The sequence below is a fragment of the Lutra lutra genome, chromosome 15 (genome assembly GCF_902655055.1).
Source record: "Lutra lutra chromosome 15, mLutLut1.2, whole genome shotgun sequence".
Classification (NCBI taxonomy): domain Eukaryota; kingdom Metazoa; phylum Chordata; class Mammalia; order Carnivora; family Mustelidae; genus Lutra; species Lutra lutra.
This window is the reverse complement of record NC_062292.1, coordinates 67,608,580-67,636,469: the sequence shown is the minus strand read 5'-3', so window position 1 is coordinate 67,636,469 and position 27,890 is coordinate 67,608,580. Positions and strand designations below refer to the sequence as shown.

Below are 27,890 nucleotides of genomic sequence, written 5' to 3'. Positions count from 1 at the left end.
TGGACGTTCCAGGCACAAGGCGGCCTCGTTCCTCTGTCTCCTCCTCTGTCTTCCTCCTTTGCATGCCCTCTGTCCCGGCCTGGCCCTGGTCTTTGGGGGTGGGGCAGGACAGGCTGGCAGGAGCCGTGTGTGGGGACAGTCCTCACAGAAGAGGTGCTTTTGCCTGGTCCCGACCAGCCCTCCAGCTGCAGAGTGGACTTGGCCGGTTGTGGGGGTGGGAGGCAAGGAAGGGGCTTCATCCTCCCTCTGAGCCGCCTGCAGCCTGCAGGGCTAGGGAGGTAAAGGCCTGAGCAGCCCCCACTGACCCACCCCGTCAGCTCCTGTTCCTTGATTTTCCCCAGGGAAACCTCCCTTACCTTCTCACCTCCTCCGGCAGCCCTCAGGGATTAGACAGGGACCTGGGTACCCCAGTAGGGTGCTTCTGAGGTCACGAATCCTCACACACTCAAGCCAGGCCTCCAACGTATCCATCCGGGTGGCAGGAACATACTGCAGGGGCTTCCTGTGTTCATCCCCGTGGCCTCCCGCTCCCGAGTGTCAGGAAGTCCTCCTTGCTGTCTACCCTCTTGCTTCCCACCTGGATCTGAAGGGGTTACTTGGCTCCAGGCGTGCCCACTGCAGGTCCCAGCTGCCCGGGCCTGTGGTCAGAGCTAATGCAGGCAAGAGTCGGAGGACAAGAGGGGATAAAGTTATTAGCATCTTTGTCTTTGAGGGATATCGATTGCCAGGTCTCTAGGCTCACTTGGCCTTATAACGGGGCTCACGGGGTTGTTGGGGGGATTCAGAAAAATCTCATGGAGCCCCCAGCCATATCCTGAGCGGGAGCTGAGGTGCCTGCGTCTTCCCTGAGGGAGACTCGTAGAGACACAGTGTAGGACTGTGCGGAGGAGAGGACTGAAGGCAAGGAACAGACTGTGGGGGACGCTGCCTTTGCTTTAACGTGTGCTCCTGCATGCGAGTGTGACACAGAGAGAGAAAGAGCGACGAGGGGTGGCGAAGTTGAGCTGGAGAGATTTAAGGGGGCCGCCCAGAGAGCAGGAGACAGGGCCCCCTCTGAAGCTCAAGGACAGGCCAGTCGGGGTCCCATGGTGGAGGCCAGGCCCCCTCCACAAACACTGGCATGTTCCGGGACACCTTGCTGCCTGGATCTGGGCAGCCTCCCCTGCTCCTGGGAACCAGGTGCTGCGGGTGTGGTGCTGGGCGGTGCCCCACGGGGGAGCCTGTCATCCCCTTCTCACCCCCAGTGTGTCTGGTTTGGGGTTCGCGTGGGACAGTCTCTGGAAGGAGGTGTGTGTGAATTTCGTTCTCTGCACACAGCTGTGCTCGCTCCTGTTCTCCAGCTGGAATCAGAAAGGATGGAAGCAGGGGAAGCGGCTCCGGGGTCTGGCTACCCACCTCACCCAGGTTTTGCAGCCCTGGGCCGACCACCTGGGGGTGGGGGCTGGCGCAGGGGTGAGGGCCTCAGAGAGGCGGTGCAGGTGCAGTGTGCTGGGGACAGGCCACTCTCCCTCCCTTCCTCAGGACTCCTTCCTGCCTCTCTTCCCCTTCCCTTTACCCTCGGAAGCCTTGAGGAGGGAGTGGGAGTGGCTGGTTGGGCCGGGGGTCAGACTCATTCCTTCTGCCCCAGAGGAACTGGCTTCCCCTGCGCTGGGCTGGGAGAGGAGGTAATTAATGACAGCAAGGCCGGGGGTGGGGGGGGCGAGCATTCAGGGCTAATGTTGGTATTAATCAGGAGCTGGTCCCCAGCGAGGGATAGCGTTCAGCTGGGGCAGAGTGTGTGTGTGTGTGTGTGTGTGTGTGTGTGTCCACACATGCACTGAGAGTGAGGGTCTGGGGGGGGACCAGGAGCCCCTGACTCATGCCGTCAGCCTCCCTCCCTCTCCATAGTGCCCCTCCCTTGTCCTTGTTTGGTGGAAGTTCCTCCTGCTGTCTTCCGACCTCCTGTGGGCATCCTGATGGAGGGCCAGGATCCCTCCCCAAGTCCAAGTCCACCCCCTAAGCCCTCCCGCGCCCTTACTGCTGGCCGGTGCATTAGGTGAATCCTGAGGCTGCCGGCCCGGCTAATTGCCTCTCATACCTCTCTCATCACCAGGGCGGCCCCCCACCAACTCCATTAGCCCCCCCTCTCTCCCCTGATAGCCCCTAAATCAGCCCCAATTATTCACAGGAGGGGGTCTGGGCTGAGCTGTGATTACAGCTCCAGTGGGGGGGGCTGTGAGGGACGGGAACTGGAGTGCGCAGGGCTGGGAGGGGTGAGGTGGTGGGGATGGGCAGGGACCACCAGGGGCAGGAACCTGGGAGCCTGAGGCAGGGACAGGGACGCCAGGTGAGAAGGTGGGCAACCAGGCTTGTAGCTCCTTTTCCAGGGTCCCTTGCCCACACCCGAAGACCCAGGAGGGTAAGGGAGGGGTCCGGTGGGCACGACCCCTGTGGGTGGGCCACGCCGGCCAGTGTCATCAGCACCGTGGCCAAGCACCGAGACAGGCTTGTGGAGCGGCAAGGAGGCTCTGTCCTTCTGGACTTTCCTTTTCTTTTTTTTTTTTTTTTAAGATCTTATTTTTTTATTCAACACAGAGAGAGTGATCACAAGTAGGCAGAGAGGCAGGCAGAGAGAGAGGGAGGAAGCAGGCTCCCCATTGAGCAGAGAGTCTGATGCGGGGTTCGATCCCAGGACCCTGAGACCATGACCTGAGCCAAAGGCAGAGGTTTAACCCCCTGAACCACCCAGATGCCCCTGGGTTTTCCCTTGAGGCTCTCCCTGCCTGCCCTGTCCTACCTGTGCTGGCCACCACGTGGGCTGCTTGGGGCCAAGGGCCCCTCCCTCTGTATGTCTGTGCATCTGGGCCGTGTGGGGCACCCAGCCTGCTGAGATGAGCTGTGTGCTGAGGGGGCCCAGAGCCCAACCTGCTACACCGCTGGCCGCCACATCAGGACCCTCTCTCCAGCCCTCTCCGACCCCCTCGACACAGCTGCCTCTAGGGCTCCTCCGCAACCCCTTCCCCTCCCAGAGGGATGAGGCACCCACACTCTGTGTCCCCCATCGGTGCGGTGGCCTCCTCCCACTCTCCCTGCTTCCACTGTGCTCCCTACAATGCATGGTTACTCTTTTCAGGCTTGAACAGGATCGTGACCCTCTTCTGTTCAAAATCCCCTTGACGCTCCCCATTTCCTAGAAACTCCAGTGGCCATAGCACAGCTGACAGGGCCCCGTGGGATTTGACCCATCCACTCCCCTGACACCACTCGGTCCCAGTCTCCTCGCTGGTCTCTGTACATGGCAGATGCTCTGGCCTCAGGGCCTTTGTGGCCTGGAATGCCCTCCCTACGGAGAGCTGTGTGGTCCCTCTTCCTCTCCTCTAGGTCCTCACCTGGAGATTCCCTTTTCAGTGGGGGCTTCCCTGACCCCCTTTCTAAAACCAGGACCCCCAGCACTCCCACCCCCCTCTCCTGTGTCGTCTGCCTGTTTGTGACAGCACGGAGGTCACGGGATGCATCACGATTTTACGGATGTGTCTCCTCCCCAGCAGCCCCACAATCAGGCTCAAGCTCCATCTTCCCTCCACGTTCAGACAGAGGTTTTGCTTGTTCACAGCTGTGGTCCCCATGCCGGGCGACAGCAGCCGCTCTACAAACCTCTGTTCCACGAAGGAATGAATAATCGCGTCGCCAACTAGCATGGGAGCTCTTGAGAACCGGGGGACTTCATTTCTTGGCTAATGCAAGGTTCTCAGACCAGTGCCGGGATGTCAGTAGGGCCTGTCCAATAAAAGCTGCCGCCATCATCGTCACGGTCATTTCCTCTGCATCCTGGGCCCATGCACAAGCGCATTCATTGCTTGTTGAACAAAAGAATGCAGGAGGCGGGCGCTGGGCTGGCTCCGTCCCTGTAGCCAGCCATCCGGATCTCCCGGTTGTGAGTTCACGCCCCATGTTGCGTACAGCGACTAACTAAAAAAAAGAAGAAGAAGAAGAAAAGAAAAGAATGAGGGCCTTGGACCCCTTGTCCCCTCTCGGGAGGCAGGAGGAGGACCTCCATCGTCCCAGCCGCAGGGCTGGGCCCAGAAGCTGAGGCGCAGGTGGCCCGGGGCTTGGACGTTCACGAGCTCCAACCCTGCGCCGGGCTCCGGATCCCGCAGGCGGTCTCGGCCTGTCCCCGTCCCCGAAACCTTCGGGCCAGGGCCGCCTGCGTGGCTCGGTTCAGCGTCTGCCTGCAGCTCAGGCCGTGATCCCAGAGTCCCGGCGGCCAGTCGCCCGCTGGGCCCCTGCTCCGCGGGGAGCCCGCCTCTCCCTCTCCCTCCGCGGCTCCCCCTGCTCATGCTCTCGCTCAGTCTCCCCCAAATGAGTAAATTTTTAAAAATTTTTGGGAAAAAAAAAAAGGGAACACTCAGGCTAGATGAGGCAAGTTTAAGGTTCATATGCAAGGGTGGGGAAGGAGGGAGAGGCCGGACAGGGTCCCAGAGAGGGCGCCAGGGCGCCCAACCAAACCTGGAGGGAGGAGAACGCGGGCTCAGGTCGGGGCGGAGCGCAGGTTCCCCGCTTGGCCCCTAGGAGGCGTTGCATCGGAAGCCTTTCAAGGCCCCTCTGGCCTCAGGGGTGCTCCTCCTCTATGGTCGTGGGCCTCCGGACGGAGCCGTGCGTCGGTCTCTGCTGCCCCCTGCTGGAGGCCTCCGGTCCGCCCGCCGCAGACGCGTCCGGCCGCTCCTCGCGCTCCGCGGGCAGGAGCCTCTCGGCAGAGTCCGTGCGCCAGACGCGGTTTGGACCCCGGACCGGAAGCCGGGACGACGCTCGCGTTCGTCCCGGGAAAGCCCACAGCCCCTCCCCGCCCCAAGGAGCCGCGGGGCAGGGGCGTCTGGCGGGCTCGGAGCGCGTGACTGCCCGTCGCGGGGTCCCGGGTTCGAGCCGCACGCGGGGCCGCTCGCTGGGGACGAAGGAAGCGCGTCCGGGCGGACTCGCGCGCAGACGTTCCGAGCGGCTTCCCGCGCGGCCGGCGGGCCCGGCGCTGCGTGCGGAGGCGCGGCCGGGCGGGAGGCGGTGCGGCCGACCTCGGTGACCCGGCGCGACCGCCCCAGGCGCCTGCGGGGAGCGAAGCCCGCCGCGAGCGAGCAGCGCACAGGCCGGCAGCGCGGACGTGGGGGCTCCGGCTTCCGCGGCGGCAGGGCGGGTCCCGGCGGTCGCGCGTCGGGGGCGGGGCTGCGGCTCGACGTGCAAAGGTCACCGCGAGTTCGACGGCGCAGAAAACTTACTAGATTTATTTATTGTGGGGGCGCCGGGGGCTCCGTCGTTGGGCGTGTGCCTCCGCCTCGGGCCATGATCCCGGGGTTCTGGGATGGAGCCCCGCGCTGGCTCCCTGCTCGGCGAGGAGCCTGCTTCCCCCTCTGCCTCTCCCCTGCTTGTGCTGCCTCTCGCTGTGTCTGTCAAATGAATAAATAAAATATTTTTTAAAAAATTATTTATTTCTGGGGCACCTGGGTGGCTCAGTGGGTTAAGCCGCTGCCTTCCGCTCAGGTCATGATCCCGGGGTCCTGGGATCGAGCCCCGCATCGGGCTCTCTGCTCGGCGCAGAGCCTGCTTCCTCCTCTCTCTCTCTCCTGCCTCTCTGCCTAGTTGTGATCTCTCTGTCAAATAAATAAATAAAATCTTATAAAAAAAATTATTTCTTGGGCCGCTTGCGTGGCGCGGTTGGTTGGGCGACTGCCTTTGGCTCGGGTCATGATCCTGGAGTCTCCGGATCGAGCCCCACGTCGGGCTCCCGGCTCCGTGCAGAGTCTGCTTCTCCCGCTGACCTTCTCCCCTCTCATTCCCTCTCTCTCTCTCTGTCAAATGAATACATAAAATCTTAAAAATATATGTATTTTAGAGCGAGAATGCGGGGCGGGGGGTGGAGGGAGAGAGAATCTGGAGCAGACTCACGGCTGACGCGGGCTCCAAGCCCCCCACGCCGGCCGGCCTGCGTGGAAATCAGGAGTCAGAGGCCGGACTGAGCCGCCCAGGCGCCTGGCGGGGCCGGGAGACTTTGTAGAAATTATGTTGATTGGGGCATCCAGCCGGCTCGGTCCGTGGAGCGCACAACACCTGGTCTTGGGGTGGTGACTTGGAGCCCCGCTTTGCGCGCGGAGCTTCCTTTTGAAAAGCTACTTTGAAAAAACCGGAAAGCTACTTTGAAGTGGTGGATACACAGGGTGACCTATTTGTCAAAGTTCATCAAACTAAGACGTCAAACCAAGTGAACACGCCAGCCAAAAAGACAAACACTGGGATTCCACTTCTGCCACTGGGAGTAGTGGAATCCATAGACACAGAAAGGACAGACAGGAGTGTGGGGGAGGGGGGACGGGGACGGGGAGGAGGAGGAGGAGTGGGGCGCTGCTGTTTCATGGAGACAGAGTTCGAGTTTGGGGTGATGGAAACGTTATGGAGATGGATGGTGGTTGCACGGTGTGGAGGTATTTACGCGACGGAACTGCACACTTTAAAATGGTTAAAGTGGGGGCGCCTGGGTGGCTCAGTGGGTTAAGCCTCTGCCTTCAGCTCAGGTCATGATCTCAGGGTCCTGGGATCGAGTCCCGCATGGGGCTCTCTGCTCTGCGGGGAGCCTGCTTCGTCCTCTCTCGATGCCTGCTTCTCTGCCTGCTTGTGATCTCTGTCTGTCAAATAAATAAATGAAATCTTTTTAAAAAATAACTTGTTAAAATGGTTAAAGTGGTAAATTTTGTTGCATAGATTTTGTCATAATTAAAATTTTAAAAAAAGATTTTATTTGACAGAGACACAGCGAGAGAGGGAGCACAAGCAGGGGTAGCGGGAGAGGGAGAAGCAGACTCTTGGCTGAGCAGGGAGCCCGAAGCGGGGCTCGGTCCCAGGACCCTGAGACCATGACCTGAGTGGAAGGTAGATGCTTAACGACTGAGCCACCCAGGCGCCCCAATTGTTAAAAATATTAAAAAGCGTCATCGAACAGTACATTAAAAAAAAAAAAAGATTTTATTTATTTATTTGACAGAGATCACAAGTAGGCAGAGGCAGGCAGAGAGAGGAGGAAGCAGACTCCTCGCGGAGCAGAGAGCCCGACGCGGGGCTCGATCCCAGGACCCTGGGACCATGACCTGAGCTGAAGGTAGAAGCGTTGACCCACTGAGCCCCCCAGGCGCCCCGATCAGTACATTTTTAAGTGGATACGGTTTTTATTGTCAGTCATGCCTCAGTAAAGCTGATCCGAGAAATCTCCGAGGAGGGGTGTCCGGCCTTGCACTTTCCGAACCATGGTGGCTTTTTGGGGGTAGGCGGTGCAACCCGGGGCGGGAGCGCAGACCACGGCCGAACGCTGCGCGGTCGCGGGCACAGCCGCCTCTTCCTGGGACGCACCGAGCTCGCGCTAAGGATTCGCTGACGCGGTCCACGCAGAGGGCTAGCGAGGGGCGAGCGAGCCGGCCGGTCACCAAGGTGTCCCCGGCCTTCGAAGAGTGCGGCGCGGGAGCGCGCTGTGGCCGCCAGGTGGCGCCGGCGGAGGTCGGGCCCAGGTCGCGGCGCGTCCCCCGGGCTCCTCCGGCGGGAGCGGAGGAGGCGACCCTGGGCCGCGGCCCGCCTCAGGTCCCGCGGTCGCCGGGCGGCCGGGGGAGGTGCCCGCCGCGGACGGGCTCTCTGGCTCCCGGCGCGGGCCCACTTTGCGGCCCGGAAGGCTGAGGCGCGGGAGGCGGAGCAAGCCGGGGCCCTGCGGCTGCTGGGGAACCACGAGGGTCCCGGTCCGGGGCCCCCCGCTCCACTCCGGGGCAGGCCGCCACCCCAGCACCGCTCCCTCCGGCTCGCGGCGCCCCCACCGTCCCAACGCCTCCTTCCCCCCAGCCGTCCCTAGCCCCCTCCCCGGCGCCCCAGCCCCGGGCTCCCCCCGCGCCCCCAGCCCCGGGACCCCTGGAGCCCCCAGCGCCCCCCCCAGCGCCCCCGCAGCGCCTTCCTCCCCCGCATCTCCCTCCCCGGGAGCCCACAGCCCCCCTCCCTCGCTCCCCGGGCTCCGGCGTCCGCCCCGGCGCCCCCTCCACACTTCCTGCCCCGCAGGGCCCGCCCCCTTCCTGCCCCGCCCCGCCCCGCGGGCCGCGCGCCCCGCCTCCCCGCCGTCCCGCAGCCCCGCCGTCCCCTCCCGGCCCCGGGCGGTCCCCACCCCAGGCCGGCGACAGCTCGAGTCCAAGGCAGGTGAGTGACTGTGCGCCCCCGCGCACCCCGCGTCCCCCCTGCCCCTCGGAAGGGCTGAGGACCTCGAGTTCTCTTGCGTGAGGGTGCGGGCAGCGGAGGGGCCAAGGGCACTGGGGTGGCCCTCTGGGGGGACACCAAGTTAGTGGCATGCAGAAGAGGCCTCTTCCCGAGCCCCCCGGAGCGACTTGTGGGGGCGGGGGGAGCGGGGGGCTGTGCAGCCTGAGAGCGGGGCTCCAGGTCCTCTGCTAGGCTTCGGGGATGCGTGAGTGGCCACACAGGAGTTGGAACCTCCACTCCGCCCCTTCCCGGGCTGTAGGTCCTCTGGGCCCCGCGGGTCTTTCTGAGAGGGGACGCCCACAGCACCGTGCCTGCCCCTGGGGTCGCCAGAGGCTCAGCTGAAGGACAGCTTGTCTCCTCCGAGCACAGGCCTGATCAGGGCTCCTGTCACTGCTGGGGGGGGGTGGCTAACAGGAGACTTGACCCCTCAGGAGGGTGAGCGACTGCCGGGATGCTGCTCCCGGCACCCACGGCTTCGCCAGTTGGGGACACAAGAAGTTGGCCACAGGTTTCCCGCATCTGGATGGGCAGAAAGACTTGGGCTGGCAGAGGTCATAGGAGGCGGCAAGGGTGGAGTGGGGGAGGCCTGCCCCGGGGGTGGGGGCTAGAAGACCACCCCGCAGCCACACCCGGTCTCCTGCCTTCAAGGCGGGAGCCTCACTCTCCTGTCCTGACCTCTTATCAGCGTCTCTCCCGGGCTGGGCTACGACCCAGGTCCCTAGGGATGGGAACAGCTTGTGTAGGCTCGAGGTTCCCAGGCTCAGCCAGACCACTGCTCCGGGAGGGATTGGGCAAGGGGTCAGCTCTCAGCCTGGCCTCAGCTGGGCCGGGCAGGGGCATGGCGTGGTAGGGGCTCTTCCCTGACCCCCGCCCACCCAGTCCACGCTCTAGTGCCCACGTGTGCGTGTGTGAGGCAGCACCGGGGCGGCTCTCCTGGCCGGTCCCCTGCAGCTCCTCTCCCGCTCCCAGAGCACCCCGAAGGGTACCGGCCTACTTGCCGCTGTGGCTGGGGGGTTGGGGCTACCTTCCCTTCGCGGAGAAGCTCAGGGGGAGGCCAGGCTCGCCCCTCTGGCCCCCTCTCTCCACCGGGAGGTGAAGCCCAGGGTTGGCCTCTGTTCCTTCCCTCCCCTACCCCATTCCTATCAGGCTTTCCCAGAAGAGGAAACTGGCTCTCTAGGCAGAGATAGAGGTCACTGGGCTGCTGTCTGCCTGGCCCCCACCATCTGCTGGGGAGGGTGCGAGAGTGAGGCAGGGCCTCCACCACTGTGCTCCGGAGCATCTCCTTAGAGTGGCCTGGGAAACTCTTGAGAAAGAGACTCCCTGGACGCTGGAGGGCCTGGCTGGCTGAGCCCCACTGCCCTAGCCCCGCCGTCCTAGCCCCACCGTCCTAGCCCAGCTGTCCTAGACTCGCTGTCCTAGCCGCCCTGTCCTATCTGCGCTGTCCTAACCCCACCGTCCTAGCCCTGTCGTCCTAGCCCCGCTGTCCTATCCCTGCCATCCTAGCCCAGCCGTCCTGGCTCGGCAGGGGGGAGTAACGGCACCATGCCTGGGCCTGGCATGTAGTCGGGCCTAGAGATGCCAGCAGAAGGAAGGGGAGACCAAGAAGGAGAGAGAAAGACAAAGATGGGGATGTAAAGAGACGGAAACATGAGAACGGACAGTGACGTTGCAGAGGAGAGCCAGAGGCAAGAAAGGGCGGACTTAGGCAAACAGCAGAGACCGAGAGAAAGAACAGAAGGGCTGGAGACAGAGGCGAGGGGGGTGGGAAGAGCAGAAGGAAGGCCGCGGGAGGAGATGGGAAGGGTGAGCGCAGGCTTTGGGGTTTGGTAGACCCGGTCCCCATCCCAGTCCCCATCCCCGCTTTGCCCTTGCCTGGCTGTGTGACCTGGGGCTCGTGACTTCCCTTGTCTGGGGTCTTTCTGAAGCGTGACAGCGTGCTCTTCCAGAGCGCTGGGGGTGTGGGCAGAAACCAGCCGCAGCACACGTTCACAGGGGCTGGGGACAGCTCTCCCATGGGTGCCCAGACAGAGGTCTCCAGAGGGGACCGGTGCCTGCGAGGCTCTGGGACATGGGGCCTCCCCTGCCCCACACAGGGCCTCAGGGGCCCAGACCCTCTGACTGGATGGGAGTGTGTGGATGGCTGGGGGTGGGTCCCAGTCCCAAGGCCCGTGGCACAGGACAGGGCTCTGGCCGGTGGGCCCAGCCCCTCCTCCCCAGGTGACTCAGGGCCCTGCTGGACTGTGCTCTCATCGCTTAGGAACTTGGGGGCCCGCCGAAGACGCCTGCCTGAGGTCAGGAGGGCAGGTCTGGAGCCGCCTTACCCTGCCTAAGGGTGGAGGCTCCTTAGGAACTCGTTTCCGGTTTTGAGGGCCCAGTGCCACTGCCCCGTCGGGGTGAAGGCACGTCCCGGGGGCCAGGCATCCCTGCGGGCCCTGCTGGCCAGGGCCAGGGCCAGGGGCGAGGAAGGTGGAAAAGCGCCCTGGCCCCACAGAGCCCCATTCCCACGGGGAAGGCCAAGCTTAATAAAAGTGTCATAGCCATGGTGGTCGGTGGGAGTCCCCAGCCCACTCACGGCCTCCGAGCGGCACGGACGGAGGGCACCCCAGCCTGTGGGGGGAGGCAGAGCATGAACCTGCAGTCCCAGTGCCGGCCTCAGACCGGACAGGACACCAGGGTCCCTCCTCTGGGGGCCTATGGACTCATGGCTTGGCCTCGGTCTGCCCCACGTGCCCGCAGAGGACTGACACGGGTGCTCTGCCTTTGGCTGGAGTCTGAGGAAGTGTTGGTCCCGTCTAGTTTGGAGCCGGCCCTGGGTGGGTGGATGGGGGGGCTCGTCTGGGCCGAGGGGGCCTGCAGGCCGGTGCTCAGGCCAGAGGAGCAAGTATTTGTGCCCCCAGGGGGATGGCCAGCCAGCTGGCCTGGCTCCCGGGTACCCTTTCCGGGGGTGGTGGTGTGGGGAGCCACAGAGGGCGTCAGACAGGAGCGGTGGCTAGAGAGGAGCGGTGCTTTCTGAGGGTATCTGGGGGTGCCAGGGAGTGGGACGGGAGGGTCTGGAAGGGGAGTCGCCCCCCGGTCTGTGTCGTCTGGGATTCCGCTCCACCCAGTGCTTTGTTCTTTTTTTTTTTTTTTTTAAGAAATTGAAGATTTTATTTATTTATTTGACAGAGAGATCACAAGTAGGCAGAGAGGCAGGCAGAGTGAGAGGAAGGGAAGCAGGCTCCCTGCTGTGCAGACAGCCCAACTGTGGGGCTCTGTCCCAGGACCCTGAGATCACGACCTGAGCCGAAGGCAGAGGATTTAACCCACTGAGCCACCCAGGCGCCCCAGTGCTTTGTTCTTTGAGGCGGATTCTAATCCTGGCGTTGCTGCTGGCCCCCCAGGTGGCCCCGGGCAAGTCACTTTCCCGAGGCCTCCCCGTGACTGAGGACAGCGGTCAGAGGGCCCCCGTAGGCCGTGGCCATGGCAGGGCCGGGCCTGGCGTTGGCGCCGGCCTCCAGGAGGCACGCGATAGACATTTGGTGAATCAGAATCCCAGGTTTCCCTGTTTCCTGATGAGTAAACAGCTCCGGCTGAGGACCCTCTAGCTTCTGTTTCCTGAGCCACAGAGAACACAAGGCCGGCCCCTCACCCCTGCCCCCTTCCCCGCCAGCCTCTGGAGCACACAGGCTTCCTGCCCCTCCATCCGGCAGACAAGCCTGGAGTGCTGCAGGCCGGCGGCCTGGCTGGGTGTAGCCGGGGTTCTGCGCTTGCGTGTGCAGGCACACGTGGATGCTGAGCCCTGAGGGGGCAGACTGGGTCTCACTGCTGGGTGAGGAGGACTAGGTGATCCTGTCTCCATAGCCAAGACAGGCTTGGAAAGAGCACAGAGAAACAGACAGACAAGGCAGGTCGATCTGGGGCCAGGCCCCTGTGGCTAGGCTAAGACATATGGCTTGGTGAACTGCAGCACGCCTGAGGGTAGCTTCCCTTGTGCAGTGAACACACTGCACAACTGTGCTGTGCCTGGCAACCTGGAGGAAAGGAAGGAGAGGGGCCCCTGGGGGGCTCAGTTGGAAAGGAAGGAGAGAGGCAGAAAGACACAGACCAAGAAACTGATGGAGGAAGATGAAAAAGGCAGAAAGCAGAGAGGTTTGTTTTTGTTTTTTTTAAAGACTATTTATTGTTTATTTGAGAGAGAAGCGGGGCGGAGGAAGAGAGAGGAGTCCAAGGCCGACTCTGCACTGAGCATGAACCTGACGTGGGGCTCCATCTTAGGACCCCAAGATCATGACCTGAGCCCAGTTGGGTGCTCCCTGACTGAGCCTCCCAGTTGCCCCAAAGCAGGGAGACTTTTTTTTTTTTTTAAATATTTTATTTATTTGAGAGACAGAGATCACAAGCAGGCAGAGAGGCAGGCAGAGAGAGAGGAGGAAGCAGGCCTCCCGCTGAGCAGAGAGCCCAACTGTGGGGCTCTGTCCCAGGACCCTGAGATCACGACCTGAGCCGAAGGCAGAGGATTTAACCCACTGAGCCACCCAGGCGCCCCAGCAGGGAGACTTTGATGAGAAACAAAACAAAAACAGAAAGAAGAGGCTGAGAGCCTAGAACCTGGTGGGGGGGTTCTGTCCCTGTGCCCGCACATGTCCTCAGAGCGGCTTCCGGGCTGAGGCTCTGCTCCAGGGGGCTTACCGGCGCTAACGGTTCCTACCCCCACCGTACCCCGCAAGGTGTGGGGGCCACTGTCCCATTTCACAGATGAGGGAATGGAGGCTCATGGGGCTCCAGTGACATGCCTGAGATCACACAGCTCGTAAGTGCCAGGCTGTAAGTGCTATGATCTCTGGACTCCGTGACATGACAGGAGGGGCAGAGAGACAGAGATGGGAGGAGGGGCTGGGGCCTCTCTGGTGGGTGGGGGTCAGGCTGGGAGCTGGGTCCACAGTAGCCAAGCCTCCTGCCTCAGCCGCTGCCTTTGGCTTGAGGGCGTACCTGGCGGGCAGCCCATCATTCTTCTGAGGGATCAAGTTTTGTGGGGGGCTTGGCCCCTCCCACCCCCACTTCCCTTCTCTGTGTCAGCAGCTAAGGCCCCATTCCGGGATCATCCTGGAGGTTCTTCAGAAAAAAACAAGAAACAGCTTTTCTTGGAATTGATACCCAAACGGTATGACAGTGCCAAGGGCAGGGGGATGGGGATGGGGTGTGGGGGGGGGATGGGGATGGGGTGTGTGGGGGGGACGGTGAGTGTGAACCCAGCACGTGGGGGGGGTCTCAAAGCCCTTCATCTGTCAATTTCCACATTGATCTGAGGGACAGCTCTGCTGCTTCAACCCCTCTCGTGGGGGAGCTGAGAGCTGTGACTCGCGGCCCAGCTCAGAGGCTGTCCTCTGTTGACCCCCTCCTGGAGAAAAGTTGGGGAGGGGAGCTGGGCAGGGGGAGGTCCTCCCATTCTCTGCCTCCTATGGAAATGGTCACTTTCCTGTCCACCAGGAGCTCTGCCCCACCCTGAAGACCCAGACTCCTTTCCCTCCTCCCAAGGGGGCTGGGGCAGCTGGAGGACAGGGGCTCCCCACCGGAAGGAATCCGCCAGAGCAAAAGGAGGGCTGGGGCTGGGCTGCGTGTGGGCCTGGAGGCCCCCTGGGGCATGGCTGGGGGTGGGGGAGGCCACGCTCAGGCCTGGGGGGGCTCGGGGCCTGGCGGCGGGGGCAGCTGCTTCGTGTCTGGAGGTGGAAGAGAAAAGCTCCGCTGGTCCCGGACTGCGAGCGCATCCCGTTCCCACGACTCTGGTGTGTTCCCCGGCAGCCCCCCTCCTCCTGTCCGCCCCCGCCCCCTCGGCATCTCTCCCTCTGCATAACTGAGACTTTTACAAAGAGATGCAAAGCCCCTGGGATTCCCCTTCTGGGCTGGATTGGTGGGAACCACTGGGAGCGCCTGCCAGCGGTCTGGGTTTGGATCCCACCCGCTGTGTGGCCTGGGCGAGCCCTCACCTGTGAACCCCGCTGCCTCCCATAGGGGACTGAGGCCCACCGCACCTGAGACCCGGGGGCGGCTCCCTACCTTTCTCCACACAGTACATGAGGCCTCGGCCTCCAGGAGCCCACAGTGAGGGGGACTGGGGCGCCCTCCGTGAGTGCAGGACGGGAGCCAGCACTGTCTGATTTAACACCCTGGAGAGGTGGCCCGGGCACTTGTGGGTCTGGGGGTGTTGGGATGGGCCCAGGCAGTCTCAGAGACAAGGTGAGGGGCCAGGCTGGGCTTCTGGGCTCCTGATCTGGCCTGGGATCAGGAGCTGAGGGGCTGAGGTTGGTCAGGCCAAACACTGCCCCTTCCTGCTGGGATCCCCCTCCCACCTCACCCCTCCCTGTGGACCACCCACTGGCTGCACCAACCCCACTGTCAGGCCTGCTCCTGACCCACTGGGACCCTGGTGCCTTCTGGGAGCCCGAGGCCCTTTGGGAAAACAGAATCTTCCCAGCCCTCCAGCCCCTGATCAGCCATTATCAAGGTGAACCCTGGATGGGCGGGGGATGGGGGGGTCGAGCCCTCCTTATTGTCCCCTGCCCACCTCCTAAAGCCCCCAGGTGAACCATTTCCTCTAGACCTTGGTTTTTGAGGTGGTGACTGGCAGGAGGGGCTAATGTGAGGGCCCCTTGCCCTGCCTCAGGTCCTTCCTGTTGTGGGGCGTGTGCCCCCCCAGCCTCGCACTCCGGGGACAGGGGTCCAGGAGAGGGGGGTGCTGGGTGGCGGGAAATCTGGATCCCTTCAGACCGAGCCCCAGTCTGAGGACAGCTCAGGGCCCAGGCGGAGGGCGGTGTGGCAACAGGGTGGGGGTGGGAGGCATGTGGAGGCTCAGGATCCTGCAGGGGCTCAGCCACGGGAGGCCCCACGGGGACAGGTCACCTGAAAGCGGGCACCATGGATCCTGGAGGTGGGCCCTGGACCTAGGAAGGCAGCCCGCGCAGGGCAGGGGTGGAGGGGCTAGCTGGGGACGCCGGCAGAAGAAGCCAGGTCTGTTCGGGAGGGGAGTGGGGGGTGCCCTGGGACAGACCCTCGTGTGGCCTGGCTCTCTGAGGACAGGCTGAGTCTCCCCCTCACCCCTTCAGAGTGGCCTGGGTGCCCAGCCCGGGAGACCAGCCACTGGCCCAGCCCCCTGCATCCCACCCTCTGAGTTCAGGGTGTGGGGAGGGGGGAGCCCATGACCCGCTCCCTGCTGGAACCAGCCTCTGTTTCCTGTTTTCAGGCTCCATATCCTGAGCACTGGGATCCCCCAGGACACTGCCAGGTCCCCCAGGCCGTGCCCCTGCTCCTCTGAGCCTCTCAGGCCGCAGGATGCCCTAGAGAGCTGGTGAGTGCCCTGAGGCCTAAGGGTGGGTGGAGAAGCACCAGGAAGGCCAGCGGGAGGGGGGGCGGACACATGCCCTGGGGGAGCTGTGACAGGGACACCCCTCATCCTCAGTGGGGACAGCCCCTGGGCCAGCAGCTGGGAGGTGGTGGGAGACAGGGGGAGGCATCTCTGGGGCCGCAGCACAGGGGGATGTGGGGTGAAGTCTGGTGCGTCTCTGGGCTGCGGGGACCCTGGGAGTGTGTGGGTGGGGGGGCGCGGGCGGGGCCAGGGAGCAGGCATTCCAGAATTCCAGAGATACTCCGGGGGTGGGGGGTGGGGAAGGGGCAAGCAACCGCGACCTTCCCGGGAAAATTGTAAGCAGATGTGGGTGCCTCGGGGAGGCAGGGAGCAGGGAGCCAGGACGAGTTTTAGGAACATGGAACACAATCTGACTCTGGCTTCGAGGGTGGGCAGGCAGGAGCGCAGCCCCTCCTGAGCGCCGGAGCCGAGTGGACCCAGCTGAGGTCCCGACCTGCTCCCCACCCACCGGGCGAGGCCAGGGTGGAGGAGAAGAGAGGAGCCGCTTCCAGATGGCTGAGGGGAAGGCCAGAGAGAGCTGGGGGCTGCTTCCATCTGAGGCCAGCTTGGGGGCCAGAGCAGTGGGACCTGGGGGCATATGGGGCCTCTGGCGGGGTGGGGATGGGGTTCTCCCTGGCTTGTGGTGTTCGGTGGCGTCCCTGGGGTCAGTAATCCCCCGGAGCAAGTTGGATTTCAGGCTCCTAATGTGTCCTCTGTGACCGGGCACCGTGGGCTCCCGGGAACCCGTGGAACTGGGCCCGACACCGTGGATCGGAGTGGCCTCCTTCGAGGTCATCCGGACAGGCCCTACTCCCATCCGTTGCAGCAGCCGCAGGCCCGAGCTGCATCAGAGGGATTTGGCCCCACCTGCTGGCATGCAGTGACAGGAAGGTCCCCTCTGGTGGCCAATTCCACGATGGGCTGTGGGGACTGGGAATTATTTCTCCAGCCAGGCCCCCAGCCCCTGTGGGCTTCCCGCACGACTTCCCATTGGCTCCAGCTTCCCACTCTGTACCAGTGTCTGGGTGCCCTGAGCAGGGCCTGGAGGGGCTCTGGGATCTGGGCAGGAGCCCTGCCTCTGGGGGCCCTGGGCCAGGGCTCAGTGAATGGTGCTGGGAGGGGTGGGGGCGGTCGGCAGGGGAGGACAGGTGTCACTTGGGGGAGACTGGAAGACGTGAGGACCCAGGCAAAGAATGGAGGGAGGACGGCCAGGCAGAGGTAACATCCACCTGGTCAGGGATGTGACCTTGGGGAGCAGAGCCCACTATGGGCAGAGGGCTAGGGGACAAGAGGCAAGAGCCTCGTGTCTTCTCCTACCTTTTGGTCCCTGCAGATTCTCAGTTGTCCATCGCCTTCTCCAGAGCCCGGCCTTGGCAATGTTACCACCTCTGTGCCCCCTGCAACTCCTGGCCCTGGGTCTGGGGCTGGCTGGAGCCCTCAGCCCCAGTGACCCCAACACCTGCAGCTTCTGGGAAAGGTGAGGGTCCCTTGTGGCTTCCCCAGCTCCCCCTACTGCCTTCTTCGGGGTCTCCTCTCCCTCTCCTTCCCTGCCTCCCTGCCTCTCCCCAGCTCCCCCCCCCCCCCCGCCTCCCTGCCTCTCCCTAGTCCTCCCTCCCATCCCTCCTGGTTCTGTCCCTGCTCTCTTTCTGCTCCCCTGCAGGGGCTACTTCTGACCCTGTCCTTTCGTGTCCCCACCCCCTGGTCCCCGTGGGAAGCCGGCTGCAGGGCAGAATGCAGGATGGGAGCCACTCACTGTGGAGCAAATAGGGACGCTGGTTCAGGGGGAGCAAAAGGCACGGGGTTGGGGAGCAAGGCCCAGGTCAGGGTTTGGCCAGAAGTGTTTCAGCACACCTCTGCCCCAGGAATCAGTTCCGGCTCTTGCCAGTAGGGAGGAGGCAGGGGGATGGAACGCTCTGGTTCTATAGGCCGAGGAGGGGGCAGTGATGGGGGGTCCCAGAAATATTCCAATTCCGGGAAGATCCCTTCAGAGGGAGGGGGCCAGGTAGGGGTTCCTCCTAGGCTTGGGGGAGCAAACCCACCTTCCCCAGCATGGCCAAGCCCTCACACCCCTGCTTCCTGAGGGCCCTGCGGCAGCGAGGCCTCCCCCGCCCTGACCCGACCCCACCCCTGTCCTGCAGCTTCACCACCATCACCAAGGAGTCCCACTCCCGCCCCTTCAGCCTGCTCCCCTCAGAGCCCTGTGACCGGCCCTGGGAGAGCCCCCACGCCTGCCCCCAGCCCACGTGAGTGCCCGGGGTTCCCTGCCCCCCACCCGCCGTGGGCTCAGCGCTGGCTCAGCGGCCCCGGCTCTCCATACCCTCCTTCTCTTCTTGGAAACTTGGGAGAGCCGAGGAAGCGTCTGGCCTCACAGCCCTGAAAGGGAGGTTTGGGGGGGGCTCGTGTGGGTGTGTGTGCACCTGTGCACGGGTGTGCGTGTGCGCAAGTGTGTGTGGTGGGGGGCAGTGAGGGAATGCTCCTGCTGCACGGGAGCAGGGGCCTCCCAGGGTCGCACAGCGCTGGGTGTGGCTGGCCTGGTGTCAGCGGGGGGCACTGAGGGCCACCTTCGGGGGTCCCCTAGGGTCGTCTACAGGCCGGTGTACCGCCAGGTGGTGAGGACGGAGCACCGGAAACGCCTGCGCTGTTGCCATGGCTTCTATGAGAGCGGGGACACCTGTGTCCGTGAGTCTTCCTTGCTGCCTCCGGGCTTGTCCCCCGCAACCCCCAGCAGCAGCCACTAGCCACCTCTGTCCTAGCTGCCCCCATGTTTCTCCCTCCCCTCCTCTCCATGTGTTGGAGCATCTCTGTCTCTGTCTGTCTGTCTGTCTCAGGGCTGCCTGTGTCCCTCTGTCACTACGAGTCTTTGTCTCTTCCCATCCCTGCTCTGTTGCTCTGGGTCTTCCACTAGTCGCTGCCCAGGCTCACCTGCCTGGTCCCACCACACATCCCGGAGGGGACACCACACCCCACAGGCTCCCAGCCGGAGCCTGCTCTGCCTCTCACCGTCACCGTCACTGTCGACCCCTGCCCAGCCTGTCCCGCCCCACCCACCCATGTCCACATAGCAGCCAAGTCTGGTTCCCTCCTGAGGGTCCCCTCTCTTTCCCAACCATGGTGCTTGGACAATGTCACCGAAAGCGGCTGGGGAGCCTGGACTCTGAGCTTCTGTCAAGTTCTGGCCTAACTTGCTGGCCCTGTCTTCTGTGGCCACTTCTTCCAGGCCGAGGTGCTGCTCTGGGAGGGTCAGGCCCCCCGGGGTCGGGCTTCCGAGGGGGAAAGGCTGGTGGGGGCAGAGGAAGTGGTTCTCACTCCTTCAGTCTCTGCCTCAGCGCTCTGTGCCCAGGAGTGCGTCCACGGCCGCTGTGTGGCTCCCAGTCGGTGCCAGTGTGAGCAGGGCTGGCGGGGCGAGGACTGCTCCAGTGGTGAGTGCGGCGGGGGGGGGGGGGGGAGCTGCGGGGGGGGCTGTGGAGGAGGGCCAGGCCGCACCCTCCCTACCGCTCACAGGGGTTTAGCCCCCCGGGGCAGGCACCCCAACACTCCAAGAGCCCCAGAGCAGCCAGCTGCCTTTTCCGAAGTGGGGCACAGGGCACGGGTTTGGGGAGTGGGCTTGGACTCATGGAGGCTAGGGAAGGGGAGACCCCTGGTGACCCCCTTCTGCCCTCCTCACCCCGCAGCCTGTGCCCCAGGCGTGTGGGGGCCTCAGTGTGACGAGCCCTGCCACTGCGGGAACGACAGCTCCTGCGACCCCAAGAGCGGGGCCTGCTTCTGCCCCTTGGGCCTGCAGCCCCCACGTTGCCTCCAGCCCTGCCCCCCCGGCCAGTACGGCCTTGCCTGCGGGTTGCGCTGCAGGTGCCACGGAGCGCCCTGTGACCCCCGGACCGGAGCCTGCTTCTGCCCCCCGGAGAGGAAGGGGCCCAGGTGCACAACAGGGTCGTGGGCACAGGGCCACCTGGGCACACGTGCAGATATGAGGAGACTCTGGCTGGGCCCCCAGTGGGACAGAATGGAGAGGCCAAGGTCCTCGTCCCAGCTCTGCCACTGACCAGTTGAGCAACCTTGAGCCCATCATTGAGTCTCTGTGAGCTGTTCCCTCTTTGTAAGGCGACAGCAGGGTCCTCCAGCTGGGAGGCTCTCTGTGCAGATGACAGAGCCTGCGCGTGTGAGCGGGTGTCCCAAAGTGGGGCTGACACGGTCCCAGAGAAGCCTGTCGCAAGGAGGTGCAGGCCGGGGTGGGGGGATGCATTGGGCCTTATGGAGCAGCTCCAACTCGGAGCCCTCTGGGGCAGAGAAGCTAGGGCAGGCAGACGTGTCTGTCTCCCCTCCCCACCCCTGCCCCTGCCACCCACCCCCTGCAACAGCAGGAGCAGAGGTGGGGGGAGGGGACCGGCAGTGCGGGCTGTTTACCCTACCCCTTCTGGTGGTGCCGGCTGTCCCTGCCATTGCTGGTCCTGGAAACCTTTGCTTTTTGACTCCTCCTGTCCCAGGGTGGGGGTGGGGGGTGGGGAAGTGGGGGGGCCGGGGGGGGCACGGCCCCCGCAGGCTGGCTGCCACACTGAGCTCTGAGGTCAGGATTTGCTCCCCCGGGAAGCACAGGGCAGGGATGGGGGAGCAGCCCTTGGGGGCAAAGGGGGGCCGGTGCTGCTTGTGCCCGCCCTGACCTCACTGCTTTGCCCAGCAGCTGTGAGGTGTCCTGTCTCCCGGGCCCCGCTGGCTTCTGCCCCAGAACCCAACCTTGCCACAACGGGGGTGTCTACCAGGCCTCCCAGGGCTCCTGCAGCTGCCCACCTGGTTGGATGGTAGGAAGGGGGCAGCCTGCACGGGGAGCTTCTCTGCTCGGCTGGAGGAGGGTGTGTGTGAAGGGGGTGGGCTCTGTGACCCTGCAGGGTTTTGAGGGGTGGGGGTACCAAGGGGTCCTATGCCCATGGGGAGGGGCTGTCCATGTTCCACCTCTCCAGGGCACCATCTGCTCCCTGCCCTGCCCAGAGGGCTTCCATGGACCCAACTGCTCCCAAGAGTGCCACTGTCACAATGGTGGCCTCTGTGACCGATTCACTGGCCAGTGTCGCTGCGCCCCGGGCTACACGGGGGATCGGTGAGTGGCTTTGGCGGAGGCGGGAGCGGCGGGAGGGTGCGCGCTGTCAGACTCACTCGGCAGGCCCCCAGGTGCCGTGAGGAGTGCCCCGTGGGCAGCTTCGGCCAGGACTGTGCAGAGACGTGCGACTGCGCCCAGGGCGCGCGCTGCTTCCCGGCCAACGGCGCGTGTCTGTGCGAACACGGCTTCACCGGGGACCGCTGCACCGAGCGCCTCTGCCCCGACGGCCTCTATGGCCTCAGCTGCCAGGAGCCCTGCACCTGCGACCCGGAGCACAGCCTCAGGTGTGGCGCGGGAGCGCGCTCAGGGGCCGGACGCCCATGGGAGAGGCCCTGGGCGCTGAAGGCCGGGAGCCCGACCCGAGGGCGGGACAGATGTCACAGAAGGGAGTGGGGGCGCGCTCGGAATGGCCCCCCGGTTCGGCGAAGCCCGGCGCTCGCCGCGCCGAGGAGCCCGGGGAGGCGCGGGAGGCGCGCGCGGACCCCGTCAGACAGCGCCGCTCGCTCCCGCCGCAGCTGCCACCCCATGAGCGGGGAGTGCTCGTGCCTGCCGGGCTGGGCCGGCCTGCACTGCAACGAGAGCTGCCCGCAGGACACGCACGGGCCCGGCTGCCAGGAGCACTGCCTCTGCCTCCACGGCGGCGTGTGCCAGCCCGACAGCGGCCACTGCCGCTGTGCGCCCGGCTACACGGTGAGGCGCGGCGCGGGGAGGACCCGGAGGAGGGGGGAGCGGAGGGGCCGGGCCGCCCGCTCACGGGCCCCGCCGCTTTCAGGGCCCGCACTGCGCCAGCCTCTGCCCCCCCGACACCTATGGAGTCGACTGCAGCGCGCGATGCTCCTGCGACAACGCCATCGCCTGCTCGCCGGTCGACGGCGCCTGCGTGTGCAAGGAGGGTAAGGGGGCAGGGTCTCCGGGGAGGGGCGGATTGGGGGCGGGGCCACGGGCAAGAAGGCGGGTCCGAGCGCAGGGGCGGGGCCCCCGGGCCGCAGCTGGACAGTGGGAAAGTCGCCAGGCCGCTTCCTTCCTGGAAAATCCACTTTGCTTTTTTTCAACCACAAAAATCCTACTTGCGCTTAAAGGTCCAGGCCAGAAGGCACCTCTCGGGCCTCAGTCATCAAGAGCCACAAGTTGGCAGGGCCCAGAAGGGCTTCTGAGATCCACACGGGTGGCCGGTTGGCAACCTTTAGGCTGCGTTCTGACACGGCTTGAGTTGTGTTTGGCTGGTTCTCGGTGATGTGCAACCCCCCTCCGGTCTCCAGTCCCCACTCCTCCCTGTAGTCTTACACGTGATCTGCATTACTCATTTAGGTACCTGGTTTGGGGTTCGCTGCCAAGCCCCCCTGCCCCCCATTCTGCAGGCCCCAGAAGGGAGTGGTGGACCACCAGCAGCCACCCAGCGTGTTACCGGTGCACACGCTTGCCTCCCGCCTGGGCCTCGAGCACCCCCACGCCCACTCTCAGCTCCTAGCCCAGAGCAGGGCACAGCTCATGCCTTCGTGCTTGGTGGGGGGATGGGGCTGGATCCCCATGCCTCTCTGTGGGGCCCCTCTTCCAGGTTGGCAGCGTGGTAACTGCTCCGTGCCCTGCTCGCCTGGAACCTGGGGCTTTGGTTGCAACGCCAGCTGTCAGTGTGCCCACGAGGCGGCTTGCAGCCCCCAAACTGGAGCCTGCACCTGCACCCCTGGGTGGCACGGAGCGCACTGCCAGCTCCCCTGCCCGGTAAGTGCTCAACAGCCCGTCTGCCCGCGGGAGGGCAGGTCACAGCAAACTGCTGACTGACTGGCCTGCCCCACCCTCCACTCCCTCTCCAAGAAGGGGCAGTTTGGCGAAGGCTGTGCCAGCCGCTGTGACTGTGACCACTCTGATGGCTGCGACCCTGTTCATGGACACTGCCGGTGCCAGGCCGGCTGGACGGGTGAGCACTGAGGTGTCCTGGCCCCAAGCCCCCCAGAGCTGGGGGATGGATCCCACAGGGAGTATGTCCATCAGAGCCCCTGTGGACGTGAGTGGAGGGGCCGGCCAGGCTCTCCATACCTTTCTCTCCCACAGGGGCCCGCTGCCACCTGCCCTGCCCCGACGGCCTCTGGGGGGCCGACTGCAATAAGAGCTGTACCTGCAAGCACGGGGGCACCTGTGTCCCGGAGAACGGCAACTGCGTGTGCGCCCCCGGATTCCGAGGGCCCTCCTGCCAGAAATGTGAGGCTCCCTCTCCTTCCCTCCCTCACCAGCAGGGCGGTGCAGGGCAATGTCAGATGCCGGAAGCCCCCACTGCCCTCTCGGAGTCTTCCACAATGCAGAGAAGGGAGGGGGCTGGTGGGGTCCAGGGCTGACCCAGGGGTGGTCCCCGCCCCGAGTCATCACCGGCCCTTTCCCCCCAGCCTGCCAGCCTGGCCGCTATGGCAAACGCTGTGCGCCCTGCAAGTGTGCCAACCACTCCTCCTGCCACCCCTCGGACGGGACCTGCTTCTGCCTGGCCGGCTGGACAGGCTCCGATTGCTCCCAGCGTAGGTGGCGGCTTGTGTGTGAGAGCGCGTGTGCGTGCTGAGCGCTGGGCTGAGGACCGGAGGCTTCCAGGCCCACTTGGGGTCCGTAGTTTATATAAAACGTACGGACACTATTATGACCCAGGTGCCCTGGGGTGCAGCTTGGGATTTCCCTCTGCAGGGTGGCCTGGGAAAGGCGCTGTTGGTCTGGGCCTGGGGCCCGGCGGCGGGTGAGGGAGACCTGAGCTTGGTTTCACATGTTTTTCTTTTTGCTTCTGCGTTTTTAAATTTATATTTATTTATAAGTGGCTTCTTCCCCACAAAAATGCATAAATAACATTATGGAACAGATGAGCCCAGAGCCCCAAGTACTGCAGGTGTTAGAAGGAAGTGCGAAGAGGGGACCAGAGAGGCTGGGTGCGGGCTCGGGGGCGTAGAGTTCCGGGTGGGCTGCCGTTACGTTGTTCCCTGGTGTCAGGTGCACAGAAACCGTGCCTTAAACAGTACGGACACTCACTTCCAGCTTAGGTTAAAGAGAAAAAAAGAATCAGAGCTAAGCGCGGGGGAGTAACAGGTCCGTCGCTTATCCGGCCCTGGGCACCCCATTTTGAAATGGCTGTTAGACAACCAAACGCAGGTTCGAGTGGGCAGGTGGGCACGTGATAAGCATCCGCGGGTCACCCGTGGCAGCTGTGGTTCGAAACCTTGGTGTCCCTGGGAGACCAAGGCCGAGCAGATTCAGTGAGCCTGGGGCTGAGCGTCTGTCCAGGGGGGGCTGGCCCTGCCCCGGCAGACAGCCACTTGTCCCCTGCAGCATGCCCTCTAGGACACTGGGGAGCTGACTGTGCCCAGCCCTGCCAGTGTGGCCACGGGGGCACCTGCCACCCCCAGGATGGGAGCTGTTTCTGCCCCCCAGGCTGGACGGGACGCCTCTGCTTGGAAGGTACCCATGGAAAGGGAACTCGTGCCCTGCCCCCCAGCCCAGCGAGGAGACTGCCACTTTGGCCCCTCACCACACCTGCCTCCCTGCCTCCCTACCAGGCTGCTCTCCCGGGACGTTCGGACCCAACTGCTCCCAGCCATGCCAGTGCGCTCCTGGAGAGAGGTGCCACCCGGTCACGGGGGCCTGTGTGTGTCCCCCAGAGGACAGCGGTGCCCCCTGCAGGATTGGTGAGTTCTTCTCCAGGCCCCCCTTGTCCCCAGGGCACCAGGACCCAGACCCCTGGTGCTCCCGGCCTCCCTACTGGGGCCTCTCCTGTGCACGTGCCCTGCGCACCGCAGTAGACCTGAGACACCAGGCTGAGTGGCCACCCCGTGCCCCTAGGAAACCAGGAGCCCTTCACCATGATGCCTACCTCTCCCGTGGCCTACAACTCGCTGGGGGCGGTCATCGGCATCGCAGTTCTGGGCTCCCTGGTGGTGGCCCTGCTGGCGCTCTTTGTCGGCTACCGCCACTGGCAGAAGGGCAAGGAGCACCGGCACCTGGTGGTGGCCTACAGCGGCGGGCACCTGGACAGCTCTGAGTACGTCATGCCAGGTGAGCTGGCCTGGGGGCCCGGGTGGGGTAGGGGGGGCAGGGCTCCCATGTCCCTCCCCCCTTCCCGGACCGGAAGATGGCGCCATCTGCGTCAGAGGGGAAACGAGGGGTCAGAGAGGCCGGCCGCTGACCTGCTGCTGACCGAGCCGCTCTCCCGGGCCTGGGGCCTCTCTTGGACCGGCCGGGTCACCACACGCCTACGTCTATCTGTGCAGATGTCCCCCCGAGCTACAGCCACTACTACTCCAACCCCAGCTACCACACCCTGTCACAGTGCTCCCCGAACACCCCACCCCCCAACAAGGTCAGTGCTGGGGGGGCGGGGGCGCTGCTGAGGGGCGGGCCCAGACCCGGGTCTCTGGAAAGCTCCATCCTGGCCTGCTCGGCTCCCTACTCCACGCCCCTCCCCGCCTTAGGTTCCGGGCAGTCAGCAGTTCGCCGGCTTCCAGGGGCTGGATAACCACAGCACCCTACCCGCGGACTGGAAGCACCGCCGTGAGCCCCCACCAGGGCCTGTGGAGCGGGGTAGGAGCCTGGAGGCCGAGGCGGGGGTGGGCGAGTCAGAGCCGGGGCTTGTGGGAGCAGTTCCAGAGGAGGGGGGTGCCTGCGCGCTCACAGTCCCCTCCTCTTCCTGCCCCTCCAGTAGCGGCTGCCTGCACCGAAGCTCTAGCCCCAGCTCCAGCAGCCGTGGTGGCCCAGGCCTGTTCTCTGGCAAAGGCGTGGGCGCAGGGGCGAGGGGGCAGACTGAGCTGGGGGCTAGGAGCCCGGGCCCCCACGGAGCCTGACTTCCTTCCTCTCCCCTTAGGGCCCATCTCTGAAGAGGGGCTGGGGGCCAGCGTGGCTTCCCTGAGTAGCGAGAACCCCTATGCCACCATCCGGGACCTGCCCAGCCTCCTAGGGAGCCCCCGGGAGAGCAGCTATGTGGAGATGAAAGGCCCTCCCACAGGGTCCCCCCTCAGGCAGCCAGCTCAGGTCTGGGACAGCCAGGGCCGGCGACACCCCCAGCCACAGAGAGATAGTGGCACCTACGAAGAGCCCAGCCCTCTGACCTATGGTGAGCCCCCCTTTCTCCGTTGGGGCAGGGGGGCTGGTGGTGGCCAGGACAGGGAGGGGGAGGGAAGGGTTGGAGGGAGAGAGAGCAGTGGCAACACATTGTGGCAGCAAGAGCTTGGGCTCTGGGCTCTGACCTGGGCTCGCACCAGGCACGAGGTTTGGGACATTAGCTGGCCTCTCAGAGCCCGTGAGCGGTGTCCCTGCTACACAGGGCTGAGGGTTTGAAATGGTCCAACAGCACCTGACTTGAGCAGTTGGTACCCAGGAAAGAGGGGAATGAGGTTGGTGACAAAGGGTCCTCACCCTGTGAGGTCAGGGTGGCGTCCCTGGCTGGCAGTGGGAGGAGAGGGGTGAGGAGGGAGAAGCCATCTCCCATCCTGTCCCCTCTCTGTCCCCAGACCGAGACTCTGCGGGCTCCCAGCCCCCACTGCCTCCGGGCCTGCCCCCTGGCCACTACGACTCACCGAAGAACAGCCACATCCCCGGGCATTACGACTTGCCTCCAGTTCGGCAGCCCCCATCACCCCCGCTCCGGCACCAGGACCGCTGAGGAGTCACGGTGGCATGCAGGGACCCACATACCTACTCTTTGCTGCCTGAGGCTGGGGACAGAGCCTGCTGTATGTAACCTGCCAGGAGCAGGGAGAGGACCGACAGACCGGGAACTTGACATTTGCTAGAGGAAGTGGACGTGGAGGGGACAGGGCCTGGCTCCCAGCTTCCAGCCTGGGGGACCCTGGTCAGCAGAAAGCCCACATTCCCTGTCATCCGTGCTCCAACCTGTGGCTCCCCAAGGCCCTGGGGCTCTTGTGCGTAAACAGGTGGGATCAATGTTGCTAGAAGTTCGATTTCAGATTAATGTTGAAAATGTATATGGGGTTCCTTTCCTGTGCACTCCCAGGCTGGGCTGTGTGTGTGGGGGGGGGGGCTTCAGAGGGTTCTAGGCACACAGCCTGTCCTGTGTAGTCGAGAGGCAGCCCGAACCAGTCAACTCTAGCAACAGCCTGACTGTCCTGCCTGCATGCACTGGGTACCTGCTCCAAGCAACTGCTCAAAGCACCAGGCAGTGAGGTGACCTCTGTCGGAACATCTTCATGTCAGAACTGTCCAAGGCCTTAGGGCTTTGCTGGCCTGGCGGTCTCTTCAGCCTCACCTGGAACTGTGTTCACAGTCACTCTGTTCCCGTCACCCTGGGCCCCAAGTCCTACGAGCCACACTTCTTCCTACCACGGGGACTTTGCACATCTGTCCTCTTCCACTCTCACCTGTTCACTGCTGCTCCTTCACATACTGTCCTACGGAAGCGCCTCTCTCGCACTGCACGGACTAAAGCTGTGCGCCTTCCCCGGCGCCTGGAGAAGGCCTTCAGTACCAGCTCTCTCTGGGATGTGTGGTTTCTTTATGGGATCGTTTGATTCATCTCTGCCTCCCCCACCAAGCGGTGGGTTCCTTGAAGGCAGGAATCATGTATTGTGCCCAACATTGGTTCCCCTTGGCACACAGTAGATAATCAATAAATGTTCCCCCAAAGGCGGAGAGGCTGAGTGAGCAGAAAGTACCAGGGATAAGGGCTCGTAGGTGCCCAGGTGCGGGCCAGCAGCGGGCTGGGAGCTCACAGGCCGCCGGAGGCCCCGCTTCCGAGGAGCGGCCTGTCCGCAGGGCGCTGGGAGTGACCCTGGGGGCACACAGCCCTGCGGAGGCTGGAGGGGGAAGGCAGGCGGGAGAGGGGCCGCTCAAATGGGGGCCCGCCGCCGTGGAACAGGAAGGGTCTACACTACCCGCGGACAACGAATCCGGATCTACTAACTGCCCACGCTTCCCAGAGGCTAACTAGACGGGTCGAGGATGGAAACCCAGCGCCGCGCCTTTCCCACGAGGACCCTCTCCTTACCGCGCCCCGGAAGTGGATCTGTCCCCACCGACTCTTCTGCCCAGTTCCCTCCGACTGCCGCGTCCCTCACATGCTCGCGGCCTTCCAGGGCGCAGCGGGCCGCGTGGACTCGGAGCGCTCCCGACCCCGGTCCTCCCTCGCGCTCGCTCCGGGGCCCCGCCCCCGGTTGCTCCGCCCCGGCCGTGGCTCCACCCCTAGCACCCGCCCCGGGCTGTGGC

General features: G+C 64.3%; 1 protein-coding gene across 8 annotated transcripts; it reads left to right on the top strand.

The window, feature by feature from the left end:
* The first annotated feature begins 8,096 nt into the window (after nt 1-8,096).
* Nucleotides 8,097-27,317, top strand: PEAR1 (platelet endothelial aggregation receptor 1). 8 transcript variants are annotated; one of them, XM_047705197.1, is made up of 25 exons: nt 8,112-8,184; nt 8,501-8,676; nt 14,618-14,722; nt 15,458-15,562; nt 16,953-17,096; nt 17,758-17,862; nt 18,198-18,298; nt 18,934-19,038; nt 19,291-19,534; nt 20,295-20,412; nt 20,572-20,708; nt 20,780-20,992; nt 21,224-21,398; nt 21,481-21,601; nt 22,264-22,427; nt 22,521-22,623; nt 22,758-22,904; nt 23,087-23,212; nt 24,006-24,134; nt 24,233-24,361; nt 24,516-24,728; nt 24,944-25,032; nt 25,145-25,253; nt 25,534-25,782; nt 26,180-27,317. In XM_047705197.1, the coding sequence occupies exons 5-25, from the start codon at nt 16,996-16,998 to the stop codon at nt 26,329-26,331; spliced, it is 3,030 nt and encodes a 1,009-aa protein (XP_047561153.1). In that variant the 5' UTR covers nt 8,112-8,184; nt 8,501-8,676; nt 14,618-14,722; nt 15,458-15,562; nt 16,953-16,995; the 3' UTR covers nt 26,332-27,317. The 8 variants fall into 8 exon arrangements, with proteins under 8 accessions (XP_047561155.1, XP_047561150.1, XP_047561157.1 ...); XM_047705195.1 differs by lacking the exon at nt 14,618-14,722; XM_047705196.1 differs by lacking the exons at nt 8,501-8,676; nt 14,618-14,722 and adding an exon at nt 13,300-13,381 and having other exon boundaries at nt 8,121-8,184.
* The last annotated feature ends 573 nt before the right edge of the window (nt 27,318-27,890 follow it).